The sequence below is a fragment of the Rana temporaria genome, chromosome 1 (genome assembly GCF_905171775.1).
Source record: "Rana temporaria chromosome 1, aRanTem1.1, whole genome shotgun sequence".
NCBI classification, from domain to species: domain Eukaryota; kingdom Metazoa; phylum Chordata; class Amphibia; order Anura; family Ranidae; genus Rana; species Rana temporaria.
Genome location: NC_053489.1, coordinates 239,854,916 through 239,875,975, shown reverse-complemented (window position 1 = coordinate 239,875,975; position 21,060 = coordinate 239,854,916). Strand labels below are relative to the sequence as shown.

Sequence of the window (21,060 nt, the reverse complement as noted above, 5' to 3'; positions counted from 1 at the left end):
GACCTGCCATCCTAGAGCATCAGTGCTGTGAATAAAGCCAGCGGTAGCGGAAGCATGCGGCTTTTCAGAAAGTGCACCACACCTGCAGGATACAATAGACATCTATGGCAAAGTGCAGCTAACTGGCGTGAAAACCACAGGTAAACTGCCCCACACCCACGGTGTGGTTAGACTGCAGACATTCAGTTTCAAAGCAGCCTTAGGCCCCTTTCACACGAACAGTCCGATCCAATCGGACCCCCCATTCACCTCTATGGAGCGGCAGATATAAACAGACTTGTGTCCATTTACACCCGCTTACCTCCAGTCTGATCTGCTAAAAAAAACAGAAGTGGATCCGTCCCCTTCCATCTGATTGGATCAGAGGGCCCAAAGAGTATATTGGGCTGTGTCTGTTGCAGACTGGACACAGACCTGTCATCTGCCCGCTCCGCTCATTGTGGCCCACAACTGGTCTGGTCTCAACTACTAAGGGCCATATTTTTAAACGAGATACGACGGCGTATCTCCAGATACGCCGTCGTATCTCTATGTTGCACGGTCGTATCTATGCGCCTGATTCTTAGAATCAGTTCCGCATAGATTTCGCTTAGATCCGACAGGCGTAACTGTGTTACACCGTCGTATCGTAAGTGCATATTTACGCTGGCCGCTAGGTGGCGCTTCCGTCGAATTCCGCGTCGAGTATGCAAATTCAAAAGGTTGGGCACCCCTGCTGTACACTGATCCATCGACTGTTATGTATAATATCTCTTCTGAAATGTTGTTGTACTTTTAAAAATACATTAAAATATTTATGGGAAAAAACATTTTGTAATCTAGTACATTAGGCTCCTTAGAAAGGCTTATGTAACCTTTCATTGGCTTAATACTTACAAGAAAACTGACACCTGCAGGGATCATGCTTGTCCAGATAATGTTCTAGCGTGTCCCATCCTCCCCCAACACGCACCATGACATGACTCCGAAGAACCTGCAAAGAATAGAGGGTTTATGAAAAGGTTTGCTGGTCATTCCATCAGTCAGATTGTAGATTATATATATATATATATATATATATATATATATATATTTTTTTTTTTAAAGCTTATACAATGGGGCTTATTTCATAACAACGTGCATAACCTATAGCAACTAATCCAATTTTAGTTTACAGTGAGAAATAAGATGAAACCTAATTAATTATCTTTGAACTACTTTGCACAGGTAATAAACTTTGTGCTATTTTATAAATTAAGCCTAATAACTTTATTCAATGACATGGTGCTATTACTACTGATGTCCTTAAACTGCATGCATGTACAGTGAAAAACTTTTTTTTGTTGCTTTGTTTTGGATAGACTAGGAAGTGGAGGAACTCCCCTCTTAGACAGTTGTCCCTGGTACATGTACTCTTGTTCTGTGAGCAACTCTAATGCCGCGTACACACCATCACTTTATGTGATGAAAAAAAATTACGTTTTTAAAAACGTCACTTTAATTAACTGTGTGTGGGGGAAAACGTCGTTTTATGTCTTGTAAAAAACGACCAAAAAAAATTGAAGCATGCTTCAATTTTATGTGTCGTTTTTCAAAAGTGCACTTTTTACTTCACAGAAATTGACCGGGTGTAGCAAAAAACGTCGTTTTCTAAGACGTTTTTTCATCCACTCATGCCTAGAAGCTACTTATGAAGCGAGCTTCAATGGAAAAACGTGGTGGAACGTAACCTCACTTTGCAAGATCATTGTGAGAATAACGATGGTGTGTAGGCAACTTCGTCTTTGAAAATTGAAGTTTCAAAAACGTCGTTTTTTACTTCACAGAAAGTGTCGTTTTTTTTCATCACATAAAGTGATGGTGTGTATGCGGCATAAATCTTGGATTTACCTTCACTTTCTTTCTCAGTGACATTTTCTTATCACAAATAGAGGGAAGAAGTCCGACATTTGGCCTGCGTCCCTTGTCAGAACACAATAGCTCAGTGGGGGAGATTGTTGTACTAACATCAGATAGTTAGTACAGACAGCGGCTCCTCCCGAGCTCTTCAGTTTTTTTTCGTTCAGCCCGCAGGACTTTAAACTGCAGCCGTACATTTTGAACCTAGCAACACAGCACAAGATGTACGGGGCCATAAACAAATTGACGCAAATAGTGATGTCAGTGCAGGCTATGAGCCGTATAAGAGACACTCTCAGCTCAGAGTCCTACAGATGGCCACTGATAGGTGGCATTGATGAGCACTGATAGGCAGCACTGATAGGTGGCATTGATGGGCACTGATAGGTGCTATTGATGGGCACTGATAGGTGGCATTGATGGGCATTGATGAGCACTCAAAGGTGGCACTGATAGTGGGCATTGATCAGTGCCACCTGATAGAGGGCACTGATAGGCAGCATTGATGAGCACTGATAGGGGCATTGATGAGCACTGATGGGCACTGATAGGCGGCATTGATGAGCACTGATAAGTGGCACGGCTGGACACCGATAGGCAGAATTGTTGAACACTGATAGGCGGCATTGATGGGCACTGATAGGCAGCATTGATGAGCACTGGTAGGCGGCATTGATGGTCACTGATAGGCGGCACTGATAGGCGGCATTGATGGGCACTGATAGGCGCTATTGATGGGCACTCATAAATGTCACTGATGGGCACTGATTGGCAGCACTGAAAGGCAGCATTGATGAGCACTGATAAGCGGCACTAATAGGGGGCATTTATGAGCACTGATAGGCAGCATTGATGGGCACTGATAGGCATCACTGATGAGCACTGATAGGCGGCATTGATGAGCACTGATGGACACTGATAGGCAGCATTGATGAGCACCAATAGGCAGCACTGATAGGCGCATTGATGAGTACTGATAGGCAGCACTTATGGACACTGATATGTGCATTAATGAGCACTGATAGGTGGCATTGATGAGCACTAATAAGTAGCACTGATAGGTGGCATTGATGAGCACTAATAAGTAGCACTGATAGGGGGCATTGATGAGCATTGATATGTGGCACTGATAGGCAGCATTGATGAGTACTGATAAGTGGCACTGATAGGGGGCATTGATGAGTACTGATATGTGGCACTGATAGGCTGCATTGATGGGCACTAATAGACAGCACTGATGAGCACTGATAGAGGGGGAACTGATGGGGCTGCACTGAACCAAGGAACTGATGATCAGAGATCTGATTACCAGTGTAAACAATGTACTAACAGTCTTGCTGGTTAATGGCTCTCCTTTCCTCACACATACACAGTGTGGGAAGAAAGGACTGCCGATAACTGGCAAGTCTGTTTGCATGTGATCAGCTGATCACATGGTAAAGGGCCACAGTGGTTTGCCCTGTGATCAGCTGTATCACAGAGCATGCTGGATGCACGGCCCAGGCAGCACATGGAAGGCAGGGTTCTGGGAGGATGTCCATGGACGCCCTCCCAGAACTGGAAGCCCAGGGCTTGGATGGAAGGGGGGGTCAGGGGGCCTTTCATGGTTTCTTGCACTGGGGCCCTGAAGGTTCTAGTTACGCCTTTGCCCCAAGCAAAACATGACTTAGTACTTGGTGGAGAAACCCGTGTTGGCATGCACAGAGGTAAGATGTTTCTTGTAGTTAGTGACCAGGTTTGCACACATCTCAGGAGGGATGTGGTCTACTCTTCTTTATAGATCTTCTCTAAATCCTTAAGGTTTCTAGGCTGTCGCCTGGCAACTCAATGTTTCAGTTCCCGCCATAAATTTTCTTTAGAATTAAGGTCTGGAGACTGGCTAGGCCACTCCATGACCTTAATGTGCTTCTTCTTCAGCCATTCCTTTGTTGCCTTGGAGGTATGTTTTGGGTCATTGTCATGCTGGAAGACCCATCCACGACCCATCTTTAGTGTTCTGACAGGGAAGAAGGTTCTCATCAAAGATTTTATAATAGTTTCCACCTACGTGCTTGTCTGTAGGGAAGGTGTTCTTAGGGTCATAGTCAGCATTTTTCTTCCTCCAAACACGGTGAGTTTAATTACTGCCAAGAGCTCAAATTTGGTCTCATCTGATCATAGCACTTTCTGCCATTCCTACCCTGAATCATTTAGATGTTCATTGGCAATCTTTAGTTGGGCCTGTACATGTGCCTTCTTGGAGGAGGGGGACCTTGCAGGCCCTGCAGGATTTCAATCCATGGCGGCGCATTGTGTTACCAATGGTTTGTTTGGTGACTGTGGCCCCAACTGTCTTGAGATCATTCACAAGCTCCTCTCGTGTAGTTCTGGGCTGATCATTCACCTTTCTCATCATCATCCTTACCCCATGAGGCAAAATCTTTGATGGTTATTTTGTATTTCTTCCATTTGCCAATAACTGATCCAACAGTTGATTCCTTCTCACCAAGCTTCTTGCTGATGGTCTTTTAGCCCATTCCAGGATTGTTCAGGTCTACAATCTTGTCCCTGACATCCTTTGACAGCTTTTTGGTCTTGCCCATGGTGGTGAGGTTTGAATGGAAGAAAGAGATTCTGTGGACAGGTGTCTTTTATAGAGATAACGAGTTGTCATTAGGAGCACCTTCTTAAATTGACGGGACTAATCTGTGTACCACATGGGAACATACTGTAGCCAGCTCCAGTCTGTGTCTCAGGTGCTGATTGGATAGATTGATAGTAGCGCAGCCATTGGCTCCCGCTGCTGTCAATCAAATCCAATGACGTGAGAGCAGGGGGGCAGGGCCGAGTCCTGTTGTCTGTGTCAATAGATGCAGCAGAAGGACAATGGAGCGTGCCAGCACGAGTGCCTCGAGGGAGAGCGCTTCTCCAACTGGGCACTCGATAAGAGAAGGAGCCAGGAGCGCCACTGAGGGACACCAGAAGAGGAGGATCGGGGCCACTCTGTGCAAAACCAACTGCACAGAGGAGGTTAGTATGAGATGTTTGTTATTTTTTTATTTATTTTTTAAACTAAGGTTTAGTTATCCTTTACCACTGTATATCATTGTTTGATTTATACTGAATATGCCTTTATTTTCCCACTTTATTAGTGATTTTATTTATTAATGCTGATATTATTTGTATCATTTGCTTTCATTGTGATTTTTATGGTCAGAGGTTTTGCACATTCTTTTTGTTTATTATTAAAAAGTGTGAATTACATTATACATACTGTAGCTCTTTACAGCTAAGCACTTATAATAAAAAGTAAAACACAATTTATACAGTAGAGTAGTGTGGCGTATATAATGTACAGCACAGTGGTAGTGATCACAGTTTATCCACAATAAATAACAAGCAACATCAACAGAGTAACATTTTAAAAGAATGCAAGAAATTGCCTGAATACGGATAAAGTTATTAAAAGAAACCTTTAGTATCCAGTGCTGATAAGAATAACTCCACCACAGGTTCCTTTTATGCTCTAGTGCTTCTTTCTCCTATGTCTATAAATCAAGTAATAAGTATATAAAACAATAACAAAGTACATTTAGAATAGTAATGAGAGTAGGAAGGAAATGTTCTCCATTTCATGACGTGTCATGCTTGCAGCTCAGTGTTCCATTTATCACTTCTCTAGGAACCAAGACCTTATTGTGACCTGAAATGTTGCATTTTACAGACATACGTATGTTATTCATTTGTGGTAATATGAGATTCAGAAAGCCGTGTCAGAGAGAACATAGCATGGGCACCATGTTGAGGCACTACAATATAACATGATGTATGCCTGTCAGTGCACAGCATGCACATAAGCAGCCTGGCTCCCCTGCCATACAGAGGGAAGCAATGGAACACTGTCTAGAATTTGGGGATCCATAATGAATGAAATATGAGAGGAGAGCACAGCAGAGTAGAAAGAACAAGGTGACTTAACCTCAGTCCTAAATAATTCAAGCTACAGCTCATGTTCCACGTTTACTTACTCACCAGTCCCATTGTCGGAATCCAATGGAGAGAAACTGAGGTTATTAACCTTTTCACTGCTCGTGTCTGGAAAGAAGATCTTTCATATCTCAGCACACTAGATCCCTTGTACCTAACTAGCCTAATGGAAACTGAAAATAATGTTTCCACTTTACATTTGCCATTCAGGGACAAACATTGAATTTTCCTGCAATCCAGCTCCAACCATAAACATCCACACTATCAATGTCTATTTACATTCCTGGTCATGTAAAGAAAGGATTTCATGCTTAATTACTAAATTCAAATGGATTTGTTTGTTAAATGTAAATACATTTGAAAGCCTGAAAAATTATTGGTTATATAGTTAAAGTGTTACCAAACCCACAACAGTAAATCAGTCTGTATAAAGAATGCTACTTAGAGCCTATTCACACTGGGGCAACACGACTTCCAGCACGACTTTGGGAGGAAACTTCGACAAGACTTGAGTATGAATCATCAGGCAACTTACAAGGCAACTTCAAGGGCCTCCAGTGGCCAATCAAACAACAATCAGCTCTGTGGGAGGGAGGGGTTTGCCTGAGAAATGTATGTTATCTTCCTGTATTGTTGCTTCAGTTAAGACAGTGATCAGACTTCTGAGGCGACTTCCATTGAAATCAATGGGTACAAGTTGCCTACAAGTTGCCTACAAGTTGCCTAGAAGTCAGATTGAAGTAGTACAGGAAACTTTTCTGAAGTTGGAGCGACTTCAGTAGTGTACATTAAGACGGCTCCATTCACTTCCATTGATTTTCTCAACTGCGTGACTTGGGACGACTTAGGGAGACTTCAAGTCTGATCCCAGGTCGCCCCTGTGTGAACCGGCTCTTACTGTGGAACCCAAGGGATTAATCCTCTGTATTATGTAAAAATGCTGTTTGATCTTGTCTTCTCTGATCCTTCCCTTCTTCCACAGTCCCCAAACCATATCCAGAGAGTTCAGAGCCCTGGGGACACACTGCACATGCTCAGTTTGGTGTGTATTGCTAGAGAGTTCTTTTCTTGAGAGAATGCATGTGTGCACAGTCCATATTCCCATCACACACGTTCCTGGAATAAGCTCTTTAGGCTACTGGGTGCTGTAGCGACCACCAGCTGGGTACTGGAACATATGCGATATGTAGATTTTCACAAGCACACCAAGGATCATCAATATGCAGTGAAAACACGATGCGACTTTAAAAAGGGTCCCGTGTGTGTTTGGCGTGATGCAGTGCAATTTTTAGCCCCATATAGTTCTATGGGAAGTGATTGGAAAACGCATTGGTGTTCAAATACAATGCAATTTCAGTGTGTTTTCTTGGGTCTCTGTGCTGCGTTTCTCAGGAAACAGAAAACCAGCAGGCCACAAAAAACACAGTGGAATCACAGATGAATGTGTGTGAAGTCACACTGTCTTTTTTCTTCAAATTGCACTACAAAGCTCCTTCAAATTGTGTGGATTGTGTGAACTCAGCCTAAAATACATTTTCCCCTGGGAAAGTCTTAGCAAGGACAATACACATTAGAAAACACAGCTATATTGTAAACAACTTAGAAAAAAGATAAAGACGCATCAGACCTATAAAGTCCAAATAAAAACTGCATTTCTTACAGTATTCAACCTCGTCATGATGGGTGCTCAAGGTGAATGTCATGGATGGTGCCGTGCCACAACCAGATGCAAAGATGTAAAGTCACCAGCACTCAAAACAAATGCAAAGGTGCCAAAGGGCAGCATTTGGCTTTTGGCCACAGGTTGGGTGCCAGGAGCGTATATCAATAATTTTAAGAAAATCATCTAGTCCCCTTTTAAATTCCATTATTGATTTTGCAAATAATACCCCTTGCAGTTGCATTTTACAAGTTAAAGAGTTCAACAAAGTGCAACAAATCAAGCTGGGCTAAAGTCAGAAAGTTAGAGGTGAAATTTAGTTAAAAAACAAAAACAAAAAACCCGACAACTTTAGTCACATCATTTACCTGTAATGAAGTACAGTATTTGCTACATTGCACAGGCAGCTGGATTGAGGGGAAATCTTCACTGCAGGGATGCCTGTCCTCTTCCTGTCTCTGCACTTCCAGCACTGCAGTGGTTAACAGCTTCGGGCCTTCAGACAGAACAGCAGTACAGATGGTCTGATGGTGATACCCACCTCCTTCCTGTTCCATTGATAAAAGTTCTTGCACTGATTACACTGCTTGTAATATGATCTGTGCTTCGGGGAATCAGGGGGGAGTCTGATCAGACACAGGGAATTCCCTTCCCATTCACAGACTCAAGCTGTTAACCACTGCAGTGCTAAAAATTCCTGTGGCGAAGATTTCTCCAGGATCCAGCTGCCTCCACAATGTGGGACATATTTAATTAGAGGTTAATGTAAAGAGATTTTTTAACCACTTCACCTCTGTAAGATTAACCCCCCCCCCCCCCTTCCGGACCAAGCTATTTTTTGGGATACGGCACTGCGTTATTTTACCTGACAATTGCACAGTCTTAGGACACTGAACCCAAATAAAATTTTATTTTTTCCGACACAAAGAGAGCTTTCTTTTGGTGATATTCAATCACCTCTGCGGTTTTTAATTTTTGCGCTATAAACAAAAAACAACTGACAATTTTGAAAAAAAAAAAAATTCACTTTCTGCTATAAAACGTATCCAATAAAAAATTAAAAAATCGAATTTCTTCATCAACTTAGGCCAATATGTATTCTGCTACATATTTTTGGTAACAAAAATCCCAATAAGTGTATATTGATTGGTTTGTGCAAAAGTTATAGCGTCTACAGACTATGGCATAGTTATGTATTTTTTTTTCTTTTAACTTGTAATGGTCAACGACTTATAGCAGGACTGCGGTGGACAAAACTGAAATTTTGACACTTTTTTGTTAAAATCAGTGATCAATGTTACAAATATGCACTGTCACTGTACTAATGACACGGGCAGGGGAGGGGTTAACATCAGGGGCGATCAAAGGGTTAAATGTGTGCCTAGCTGATTCAGTGTAGTAGGGGAGGTGCTTTTACTAGAGAAAGGCATGGATCGGTGTTCCTGCTTTCCAGAAACACACGATCCATGTCTTTTGTACTGACAGAATGGCAATCTGCCTTGTTTACATAGGCAGACCGTCGTTCTGTCGGTGTACCGAACGATCAGCATGTGCCAGTGGACATCGGGTGCATGGGACACACTGATCAGCTCCCGCTGTGTAAAATCACCACCAGTGAGCCTGATCACCGGAAGTGGATCACACACACACATATATATGTAGCCATGTAGCACTAAATTGAAATTGTCGGCAAGTGGTTAACTAAACTCCAGCTTTAAATCTATTTTTTCTATTTTTAATATATGGCAATTTACCAATCCTTAAAAGTAGTGCACCATTAATTTTCTTTTTTTAGGCTTTTTATTCTTTATTTTCACCTAGTGAACCTGCAAGCAACACACTTCAAGCCCTAGCCTAGAGTGACAACACTCACTGTACTGTATCTATGGAGGAACAGCCTTGTCACTCTAGGACAGGACTACAGCGCACCTCTCCCAGCGAAAAAAACGACAGGGAGTTATCAGCTTACCAGCTGGAAAGATTAGGAGTTTTTTTTCACTTATTACACAGATTACAATAAAATTGTATATTTAACAGACCAAAATTAAGCAAGCAAAAGCAGTTTATAGTTGGAGTTTACATACATTCTAATCTGAACTCCTCCACAGAGGGTCACTGGGAGTGTACTTCCTGAAGCTTCTATTGTTCAATCTTTTGTGTGTTTCCAATCAAATAAAAAAAATCCAAGGAATATTTGACCTGGATTTTCTAAACATTACTTTGTACTGGTATTATTATTTTTTTCACTTCAGCCTTCCTGTATGTGACAAGCAGAAAGGGACCAGTAGTGGGTATAGCTAAGAATAGCTCTAGTTCTCAGTTCACCAAATGAATTATAAAGGAGATGGAGCTACTCTGGTACATTACATCAATGTCTGCATGAAACATGGAAGTGCTCAGAATGTAGGTCATAATCCTTGGGCTAGATTCAGGTAGATTTTGGCCGGCGTAGCGTATCTCAGATACACCACGCCGCCGTAAGTTTGAGCAGCAGGTCCTGGATTCACAAAGAACTTGCGCTGTAACTTACGGCGGCGCAGTGTAACTGGGCCGGCGTAAGCCCGCCTAATTCAAAATAGGCTGGTTGGGGGCGTGTTCTATGTAAAATACTAGTGACCCCACGTATTTGACGTTTTTAACGAACGGCGCATGCGCCGTCCGTGGACGTATCCCAGTGCACATGCTCCAAATGACGTCGGCAAATCGTCATGCTTTCAACGTGAACCTAAATTACGGGCAGCCCCATTCACGGACGAGTTACGCAAACAACGTAAAATGTGAAAATTTCTACGCGGTTCCGACGTCCATACTTAACATTGGCTGCGCCATGTTTTTGGTGGTTTATCTTTACACCTGAAAACCCCTTACGTAAACGGCGTATCTTTACTGCGACGGCCGGGCGTACGTTCGTGAATAGGCGTATCTAGCTGATTTATATATTCTAGGCGTAAATCAGCATAGAAGCCCCTAGCGGCCAGCGTAAATATGCAGTTAAGATACAACGGCGAAGGAGACTTACGCCGGCCGTATCTTAGCAACACTGAAGGATTTTTGCTTCTTTTAAAATTCAACAACAAAACAGTGTCCCGGACTTCCAAATACTGTTTTGCACTATATAAGCTGAATTTACTGTTAAAAATAAGTGTGGAATGCAAGACTTGGGTGGGTGTAAAAAGATGTGCGCTGCCGCCTTCTGACTGCAAGCTCAGTACGGCCAAGTGCGGGGTGTAGCAAGATGACCGTTGGTTGACAAATTTGTTTTGCAGTGTCCTGACCAGGGCTGTGGAGTCGGTAGATAAATGTTCCGACTCCGACTCCTCAGTTTTATGTACTTCCGACTCCGACTCCCCGACTCCGACTCCTCTGTATTAATATGCGAATGTATTTTATACATTCCTTGAGGAAAAGAAACGCAACCTACCACAGGACTACTGGCTGGGAAGCCAACAGTCTACTGTATTGCACAGTTTAAGCAAAAGGCAAACACAATGAAAACAATCAAGTGGCTGGATAGTAGCAGCAGGCATAAACATCAGGAACAGGATCTTTACCAGTTCAAAAATACAAACCACATTATTTGGTTGTTTTAGAACAAAAACAAAGCTTATCTATAATGAACAAAAAACAAAATCTGTAAAACCTAGAAATGGTTTATATTAATCTTGAAATGTAGTTCTAGGCTTAGCAAATGCAAATCAATTCAATGTAGAGTTCTAAGGAAGAGAATTGCCTCTGCCAGATCCTCTTTCATAGAGGCTCTTAAGTCAGACTTTATTATTTTTAGGGCTGAAAATAATCTTTCGACACTGACTTGGGTGGGTGGCATTGCAGTAACTATTCTGGCCACATCACTAACGATCTCTGGATAAACAAGGATGGCTTCTTCAACAGTAAGTTTTGATGAGCGATCATACTTTTCAACTTCTTTTAGTGCTTTATAAAACTCCTGTTGGAATTTTTTTATTTGGACACTTACTGGTTCTCTAACATGCGTTCCCTGTAAAAGCAGAACACAACACTATGGAAAGTATAAGTATTGCAGCTCCTAATTGTGCGTTGCGTGCCATATAGGGAAGCACATGAAAAGCATGCTTCTTCACGGTCACTTAACGTGTTCGTTTTGCGGTTACGTGAGGCACTGCATGCATTGGTCTTTATTCTTACAGTAGAGAAGTCATTAATTATAACTTTTTGTGAATTGGGACATTTAAACTTGCTTTTTTTTTTTTTTAATTCCAATCTAAATTTAGTAGGAGTCGGAGTCGGTTTCGGTGCATTGTTTGCCGACTCCGACTCCAGGTACCCAAAATTTCCCCCGACTCCGACTCCTCGACTCCAACTCCGAATCCACAGCCCTGGTCCTGACGTCAGCGATGACGCACTGCGCATGCGTAGATGATGATGAGCGCATGCGCAGTATGTGTGGTTTTCTGCAATAGCAATAGCTGATTCCACGTCACAGGAAGTGACGTGGTTCGAAATTCTGCCACGTTCGACATTTTGTCAGAACACCTCTTCCTAAACTGATTTTTTACTCTAAATATATGATAAACATGTTTTTTACTCTATATGAATCCGATGTCCCCTTATGATTTACACAGTCATGGAATTTATTAGCCCATTTGTGTCCTTTATACATAAAAGTATAACTAAAGGCAAAACTTTTTAGTTTTGGATACAGTGAAGATGGATTAGAACACCTGTCTGTTTTTATTGCCATCTGTGTCCCCAATAGGGAGATTCATCCTCTCTGTTTGTCCTGTTTACCATTATCATTGAAAGTGAAAGTAAAAGGAAATCCCAAATTATTATTATTATACAGGCTTTAGAAAGCGTCAACAGTTTGCGCAGACCTTTACAATATAGGGAGACAATACAGCCACAATACAATTCAATAGGAGGGTTAGGAGAGGTTAGAGGGTTATACAATTTTAGGTTGTAGAGGGGAAATATTCCTATTGGGACACTAGTTCTGGTGACCTGGGGGTCCCCAAAAGATTACCTAATTATGCTCTCACTTTCTGTTTTGGCTATGGGACAGGAAGATAAGTAAAATTTCCCCAGTGGGACAACAATGGCAAAAATGAACCTTACAGGGGTTATAACCCTCCTTTCCAAAAAAAAAAAAAAAAGTTTTGCCTATAGTCTTATATTAAAGTGGATGTAAACCCACTCTCGTGCTTTATAAACTACTGCCATAGTGCTGATCTATAAGGATATACATGCCTCCTGCATGTATCCTTACCTGTCAAATGTCTCCCCTCTGTCTGTTATAAGAACTCAAAAACTGCAGATTCTGTGGGTGGGTCTGTTGTCTGGAGCTCGGTGGGTGGAGTCGTGATGTCAGTAGACTCCCCGCCCACCTCTACACTCCCCTTGTCAACATGCATTTTTTCCTGTGTATTCCTTACACTGAATTCTGCTATGATCACTAACATCCAGTCAAAATCCAGAAAAGTAACCACATGACTTCACAGCAAGGGAGAAGAACTGACAAAAGTTTTCTCCTGTTTGTCCGTTTATGAAAAAATAAAAGAGGATTGCTCAGAGCTGGATTAACTCTTTGTGGCAAGACTGGGCACAGATGATAAGAAATATTTTACTCAAAATTGTGACAGCAAAAAAAAAAAAAAAATTGTCTTTATCCAACCGCTTTTTAAAACCCCCATATCCTTCTTACAATATGATGCCCAAAACTGTACCCCATATTCTAAATGTGGCTATAAATGAATGTACTGTATACAGTAATACTATACTAGCATCAAGTGTTTTTATCTTTCTTTTTATACATCTAAAGATTGTGTTTGCTTTTGCAGCTGCTACATGGCCTGAGTGATTACACCAGTAATCTCAAGTCTTTTCCCAAACTCTGTTATATGCAACTACTAATTTTACATTTAATGTATGAGAAGCAATGCTGTCATGATGGCCTAAGTGCATGCTTTAAAATTTTCCAGCATGACATCTGCTATTTACCTGCTCATGTTGCCAGTTTGTAGAGATTGTTCTTTATGATGGAACAATCCTTCTGTGAATTTATACCTCTAAATAAACATAAATTTGTGTCATTAGCAAAAGTTAGTAGTGGTATAACATCAGAAAGAAGATCCCCAAAACTACCTTAAAAAAAGGCATTTATACTCTAGTCTGACCTTTTAATTTCTTGAGATGGAACCCATATGCACTAATGTTATGCTAGCTAAGCATTCTCTGTATTTAAGAAATGGCTCCTTCAGGGTAGAAATTGTATTCTAAAAATCCTACATACCGTAAGTGACTCTGTCATTAGAAAAGTATGGGGCTTCACATATATGAGACAAGCATGCTATTAAACGAGTGCCACAAAAGTGTCTGAAATACTTAACTCCAGACTGGTTCTGGGTTAGAGAATCAGAACGCATAAAAGCTAAATAACAAGAATTTTGCCTCTTTGTAAAAAGAGTAGAGAACACTATGAGTTACGTCCAAGGATATGCATGACATAAACACATGAACTTATCTCTATTACTTATATTTGGTGGATTTATGGCTCTGCCAGAGCCAGGCTGTGAGAGAGGAGAGAGAGGCACACAGAGCAGCTATGCCTGCCCCTCCCTTCTGCTGCCCATTCAGAGAAGCCTTTGTATTTTGTGAATGAGTTACAATACAACAAAACAACTGTAGCACTACCTCCGAAGGAGCTGCTGGTTAGTTTTGGGTGGGGTGTTACCTCATGGCTCCTCCGCCGTCTAGGGGTTTATGGTGAATGTAGCATCAACGGAATGGACACGACAGGTGTCTCCCTCTGTGCTCTTTACCACCCCCAAAACAATAAAACTTGTTGTGATAGAAGAGTTGAAGTAAAAGGAGAAATAGCAGATTCAGGCGTAGCAATAGGGAAACAGTCCTGCTTCCAACAACATTTAGGCCTCGTACACACGACCGGATCTGTCCGCTGAAACTGGTCCACGGACCAGTGTCAGCGGACAGATCCGATCGTGTGTACAGGCTAGCGGACAGATATTCGGCGGACAAAAGTTTCTTAGCATGCTAAGAAACTTGTCCGCTGGAGAGCTGTCCGTCGTACATGTCCGCTGGTTAGTACGTCTAACCAGCGGACCGAAATCCCGCGCATGCGTCGAATTGATTCGACGCATGCGTGGAAGCATTGAACTCGCGCGATAGAGAACGTCGGTGTCGTCTACGTCACCGCGTTCTCTGTCCGCGCGGATTTAGGTTTGATGGTGTGTACAGCCATCAGACCGAAATCTCCCAGCGGACATGTCCGATGAAAACGGTCCGCCGGACCGTTTTCATCGGACTGTCCGCTGGTGTGTACGAGGCCTTAGTCTTCTTCGCCACTCCAGCCGAAGTGGGTATAGCGTACCTGGACAGGCCTCTCTCACTGACCTGGCAGCCAGAGTATCACTCGGAACTTAGAGGAAAAGTCTCTGCCACAGACCCTCCTTAGGATTGAGGTAGCGGAGGTAGTTCTCCTTGATAGACTTTGCCTGGATCTCCTTCAGGTAGTTTGCAGGTTACCGACTGACAGGTGACCAACATCCAGCCTTTCAATAATCGGCTCCCTTGATCCCCGGTGGATTGTCGAGACCCTATTGGATTGCCAGCCTCTCTTGGCTCTCCTCAGATGGACTCCCCACCGAACAGCTTCCTCTCACTGGGAACACGGTTGGGATCTTCTCAGGATTGGGGACTCAGTCGATTACTGGGGCCCCGCCACAGCTTTAAATGTTCCGGACCAACATGGTCCCGGAACCAGGAACACCGCGTGACACGTGCACCCTGGCCTGGAAGGCCATTTCGCCGGGGCGCCCGTGATGCAGTCACCCTAAAGGTGGGTGCCGCACTCGAAGAAGAACCCAGACCAATGGCGTCTATCTCATAAATACCCTCCCCCAGCATGCACAGCAAGGAGAAACCCTCCTGATAGGCTGCTGGGGAAAAGCACCCAAACCTCAACTCCACTGCTGCCACCTATCGTCCTGGGGTGGGAACAGCACCCCAGGAACAATAAAATAAGCCTACAGCACAGCCAAGCTGAGACAGAGACCCAATTTGAACAGATTAACTGGATCAGAGCCAATTAACTCTCTGATCCCCCTCTAAATTTAACAAAGCACCAGTACTTGGAAGTAACCAGACGCTACACAACTAATAGAAAGTCTTCTGTGATTGGGCAGAGTCACTTTAAAGGGAAACTATAGTAAATTAGATATATTGATGACATTTTTCAGTGTACAGTAAATAATCTTATCAAGGAATAATAATAATGTTATTTAAAAAAACATAGCTCCTGTGTATAGTTTATGATTGCGTACAAAGAAGCAACCATATTTGCCTATTAAAACCCAGGCTCTGCTTCCTACCTTTCTGCTTGGTAGTACTGCACAATTTCATTGCAAGTCTATGGGCCAGATCAAGACCATGGGTCAGGTCAAGACCACATTGAAAACTATGGAACCTCTGTTTAATTTTCTCACAACCAGCCAGATAAAAACAAGCAACACTGCCAGTTTTAAGCATCTTATGATCTTAATTATATATACTATCTACATGTTCTATTTTACTCTTATAGCAGTACCACCCACATGCACAGTACAACACCCTTCCTCTATGACGTCCTGCTTCCTTAACCACTCCACCAGTTTGCACGGTCACGGTAGGACCCAGCATTGGAAATAGCCCTCTGTTGTCCTAAGGCATGTCTGCACATCTATTACCACCCATATGCTAGCCATATACGACTCACATTTTGGCCAATCCGTGCTGAGCCAGACAAAATTTCAATCATGGTTGTATATAGAATACAATTATGACAATTTGTTCAAACATATGCATCTGTTTAGTTTTCAGTCCAGCTAAATGTATAGTCTTAAAGGTCATTTCAATCTAAAACTGATATTTTTCGTTTTGAGTTGAAGTATTAGTGAGATTTTTCTGTAGCATACCATGACTTGGCTGCGTAATTGCAGTGACAAAATATAAAAATACAATTCGCTGTAAAAGTCAATTAGTTAGCCAAACATCAGTTTTGAGTAAAGCTACAATTCATTCTTACCCGCACAAAGATGAGTGTATTACTGTCCCCAACCTGATATTTTCCCTCTGATACTTTAATCATTGGAAACTGAGATGGACAACAGCAGCAACCCAATATCTCACGAACCTGCAGATAAAAAAACAACAGCGTTAGGAGGTAACAAGCTGACAGTATGAACCAACTAAAATGAGTGGCCCAAAAAGGACTTCCATGTTTTCTTTCTTTATAAGTCACATACCTAATAAAATCAGGTCATGTAGCTATGGTATACAAAATGTGGCAATTAGGACATATACTGTATATGTTTTAAATAAAGGACAGTAAGGGCCTGTGTTGACAGGCTTTTGTTTGCTTCAAATAGCTTTTGCATTTCAAGACAAGTCTATGGGAATGCAAAATCTTAATGAAGCAAGGTAAATGCAGTGTCAGGGCTGGGCTCAGCCCTTCATTGTCAGGACTCTCAGCTGTGCTCAGCTGTCAGTTACTTGCCAGTACTCTTTATTCCACAGTGACTCACCTGGTCTTCATTTCCTGCTTGTCATCTAGAGCTGCTGGCTATTTAAACTGCCTGGATCAGATCATCTGTGCCTTCGCCTGGTCAACATATCAGGATACTCTCTGCTGTGTTTTCCTGTTAAAGACTTTTGCCTGGCTGACTTCCCTTCTGGTTCCTGATTCTGTTTATTGCCTCTACTACGCTGATCTCTAGATTCCCGATTTACTGGCTTGTTCCAACTACCCACTCTGTTTACCGAACCCTGGCTATGTTTTGACTATGTTTGCTCTGTTTGTACCATTGTATTAAAAAGTGTGATTTTTACTGCACTTCTGTCTCAGTCTGATTCATTGTTCCTGACATGCAGGTCAGAAGGAGGTTAGATGTGGGTCAGTAGCACCTGTCAATGATGTCTGATTCTCTGAAACTGATGCCATTGACACAAGCCCTAATACACACTGCATGTACTATGTATGGTGTATGCTGTCTATTATTGCTTTGGGCTACTCTGTATTGAACAACATAACATAATAAATCAGTTTTAAAGTTGAACTCTAGTCAAACAGCTAGATGAAATAATATATAATACCTGCTTTAGCTGGCAATGGATGCTTTTCCTGTATATCCAATGCTAATATTTGTAAAGCTCTATTACATCACACGGTCCTGTCTGGCAGGTGGCAATACCTGGTTGTTGTTTACTGTAGTTAAAATGCAACGTCACTCTCCCAATCTACATTGACTATTTTTAATCCTCATGCTGCTAAGATTAATAAATAAATAGGAAAGTATATCCTATTTATTTGTTTTAAACTTTGTTTTACATTTCTTAAGTTACTTTCTGATTTTTTGACTAGGCAAATTATGTCATACAACCCAGGAGTTTTTAGGAGGGAAGGAGGGGTTTTGTCAGCTAAGCACTACCTCCTTCCTGCATGCCTGAGATAAAGGCAGATGGATTCCAGGAAGTAAATATTACGTGAATCATCTGCCCTTACTCAAAATGGCCAAGGACAGAAATGCTAGGGTTTTTTTTTTTCAAAGTGATTTCTCAGAAAAATAAAGTATGGAGACATGGATGGATGGGGGAGATTGCTTTGAATATTAAAACTGAAATAAATAGTGTTTTTGGTTTGTGATTCTCAGATTCAATAAAGATCTGCTTTAAGTAACATTTACAGCAGGGCTCAACAAACCCCAGGCGACCTGGCGCCTAGGGTGCGGTCCGAATTCTTCCCACACCCGGATATGTATCCCCGATTCGCTTGCCCATCTGCGGGCCAGGGACCGGCATAGCGGGTGCCGCCAGACACATGCCTGCTCTCCTCCCCTTCTAGTTGTTGACCTGGAAGTGTAGTGTTCACGCCACTTCTGGGTCCCCGATCAGTTTCCCGAGCCATCAAGGCCGGGAATCAATGTGATGTCTCACTAAAGAGAACCTGTCACAAAAAAGAAATCATCATATAGGGGACTTTTTGCCCCCCTATGTGATGGGGGGAAAAAACGTTAAATAAAAAAACATTTTTTTTAATTGTAAAACATTAAAGTGTACACTCAAGCACATAAAATCGCCCAAAATATTTTTTTTTATCACCTCTGCCTAGAGTTCAACTTTAAACAAGATATTGTCATTGCAAATAATGGACATTGATGTGGACATAGTGTACCTCCATATTTGCTGTTTAGTGCATATATCTGATTTTAAACTTTATGAACCTGATACTTTGTGATGAATTGGTAAACAATGTAACAGGTGTAAACTTTATATTATCATGGACTCTACTCTATTGCTCTATCACTCTTTTTACAGCACACAAGTTTCGGTGGAAACCATGTGATCAAACTGGCACAGTACACAGACTTAGAATAAATAATAGCTGGGGAGAATATATTTTACCACCTATCACACACCCTTCTTAAAATATCATAAAGCGTGAACCCACCCAACAGTAAATCTTCCTCCAAAGACAAAGGGATTATTTTATTAATCTATATGCATACATCCTCTAGGATAGGAAAACCTTATTTTGCATATTTTTCACAGTAATCAGACAGATATTTGCATCTATGTTCTTATATATGCAAACAATGAGGGATGACAATAGCCTGACTTGTGGAACACAAACACTTTCCATTCCTTCTTGTTAATACTATAACTTCAAGTGGTACTAAAGGCAGAAATCAAAAATGACATATATTATGCAGTCTTGTCACTAACATTAAAGTGGATCTACACCCATCTATCCTTTACAGCTAAAAAATATGCCATTTTAGCCTCGGTTTGATCTGCGGTTGCCATGGTGCTGCACATGTAATCAGTTATGACACCAGTCATTTAATGGTTTGACAGTTTGGCCGGGAGCACAAGCAACTGTGACAGTTATCATTCATGGAATGCCTTAACATAGTTACATAGTTAGTCAGGTTGAAAAAAGACACAAGTCCATCCAGTTCATACCCACAGTTGATCCAGAGGAAGGCAAAAAACCCCAGCAGAGCATGATCCAATTTGCTACAGCAGGCGAAAAAAATCCTTCCTGACCCCCGAGAGGCAATCGGATTTACCCTGGATCAACTTCACCTACAAATCTTAGTACTCAGTTATATTCTGTACATTTAGGAAAGTATCCAGGCCTTTCTTAAAGCAATCTACTGAGCTGGCCAGAACCACGTCTGGAGGGAGTCTGTTCCACATTTTCACAGCTCTTACTGTGAAGAAACCTTTCCGTATTTGGAGTTCCACCCAAAAATGGAACTTCGCTGATCGGATTCCTCCACCCACCGGTGTCACATTTGGCACTTTTCAGGGGGGAGCAGATACCTGTCTATACCATACCATGTCCGGCCCCTCCTCTGACCCCCACCCCCGCAGGGACCAGTGAAGACGTGCAGCGCGACTCAAGGCTTTACTTTTGATTCCCTTACCGAAAGATGGCACCTCCACCCGAGAGCCGAGGGACAGATCAGCTTCGGGTGAGTACATTGCAGGCGTCCTGGACAGATTATTGTCCTTTTTTTAAAAGTCAGCAGCTGCAGTATTTGTTGATCAGATTGATTGATGTTTTTTTTTTGGCTTTAACAAAACAGTCTTTGTTTTTTCAATAATAGACAGGCTCTTAGTAAAGTGATGGATGAAAAAAAAGCCCCCTTTCTAATAAGAAATTCTCACTTATTGTAACCAGGGTTAAAGGAGAACCACCATCCTTATTTTACTCAGGATGGTCCTTTACCCCTGGTTACATTACCAGCACTTTAATAAGAGGCTGTCTATTATTGGATATATATGCAGTTTATGGACAGGAGTGACACCTGTGTCCAGCATACTATGTTATCTCAAAAGCTGGAGTTGGCTTTTAACCCCCCTGACGGTAAACCCGAGCGCGACTCGGGGTTGGTTTTACATGTTAGGATCGGCAAACCCGAGTCGCGCTCGGGCTGGACGGGCTTACCTTTCGCTGGATCCACAGGCTTGGTTTACTCACCTTGTCCCTGGATCCAGCGATGCCACCCGCTGTGTGAGCGAGCGGGACCTCCTCGCTCGATTCACAGTCCCCGTGTGACGCCGATCTCCGTTCCCTGCGACGTTACGACGCACGGGGACGGAGAACGGCGCCAAATTCAAAAAAGTAAACAAACACATTACATACAGTATACTGTAATCTTATAGATTACAGTACTGTATGTAAAAAATACACACCCCCCTTGTCCCTAGTGGTCTGCCCAGTGCCCTACATGTACTTTTATATAATAAAAAATGTCATTTCTGCCTGCAAACTGTAGATTGTCCAAAAGTGTCCCTTTATGTCAAAAATGGTTTTAGATCAGCTAGAAAACAGCGATAATAAATTATAATCACTTGCAGAATTGTGCGATAGCGATTTGCGGGGAAATTCGTCATAAAAAAAATAAAATAATGACAGCGACAATTCTGCAACTGCAAATTTCAGTGATTTTGAGTTGATTACATTATTGAATAATTTTTATTATAATTATATTATTATTTGTTATAATTATTTATAA

The 21,060-nt window shown here is 42.0% G+C and overlaps 1 protein-coding gene across 2 annotated transcripts in view; it reads right to left on the bottom strand.

The window, feature by feature from the left end:
* Positions 1-21,060, bottom strand: part of GAS2L1 (growth arrest specific 2 like 1) — a 61,745-nt gene that overhangs the window by 22,810 nt on the left and 17,875 nt on the right. For both annotated transcript variants that reach the window (XM_040351948.1, XM_040351947.1), the window contains exons 3-4: positions 16,563-16,670; positions 877-973 (exon numbers count right to left, since the gene is read on the bottom strand). In XM_040351948.1, coding sequence (XP_040207882.1) covers positions 877-973; positions 16,563-16,670 — 205 coding nt within the window. The remainder of the gene's footprint in view (positions 1-876; positions 974-16,562; positions 16,671-21,060) is intronic.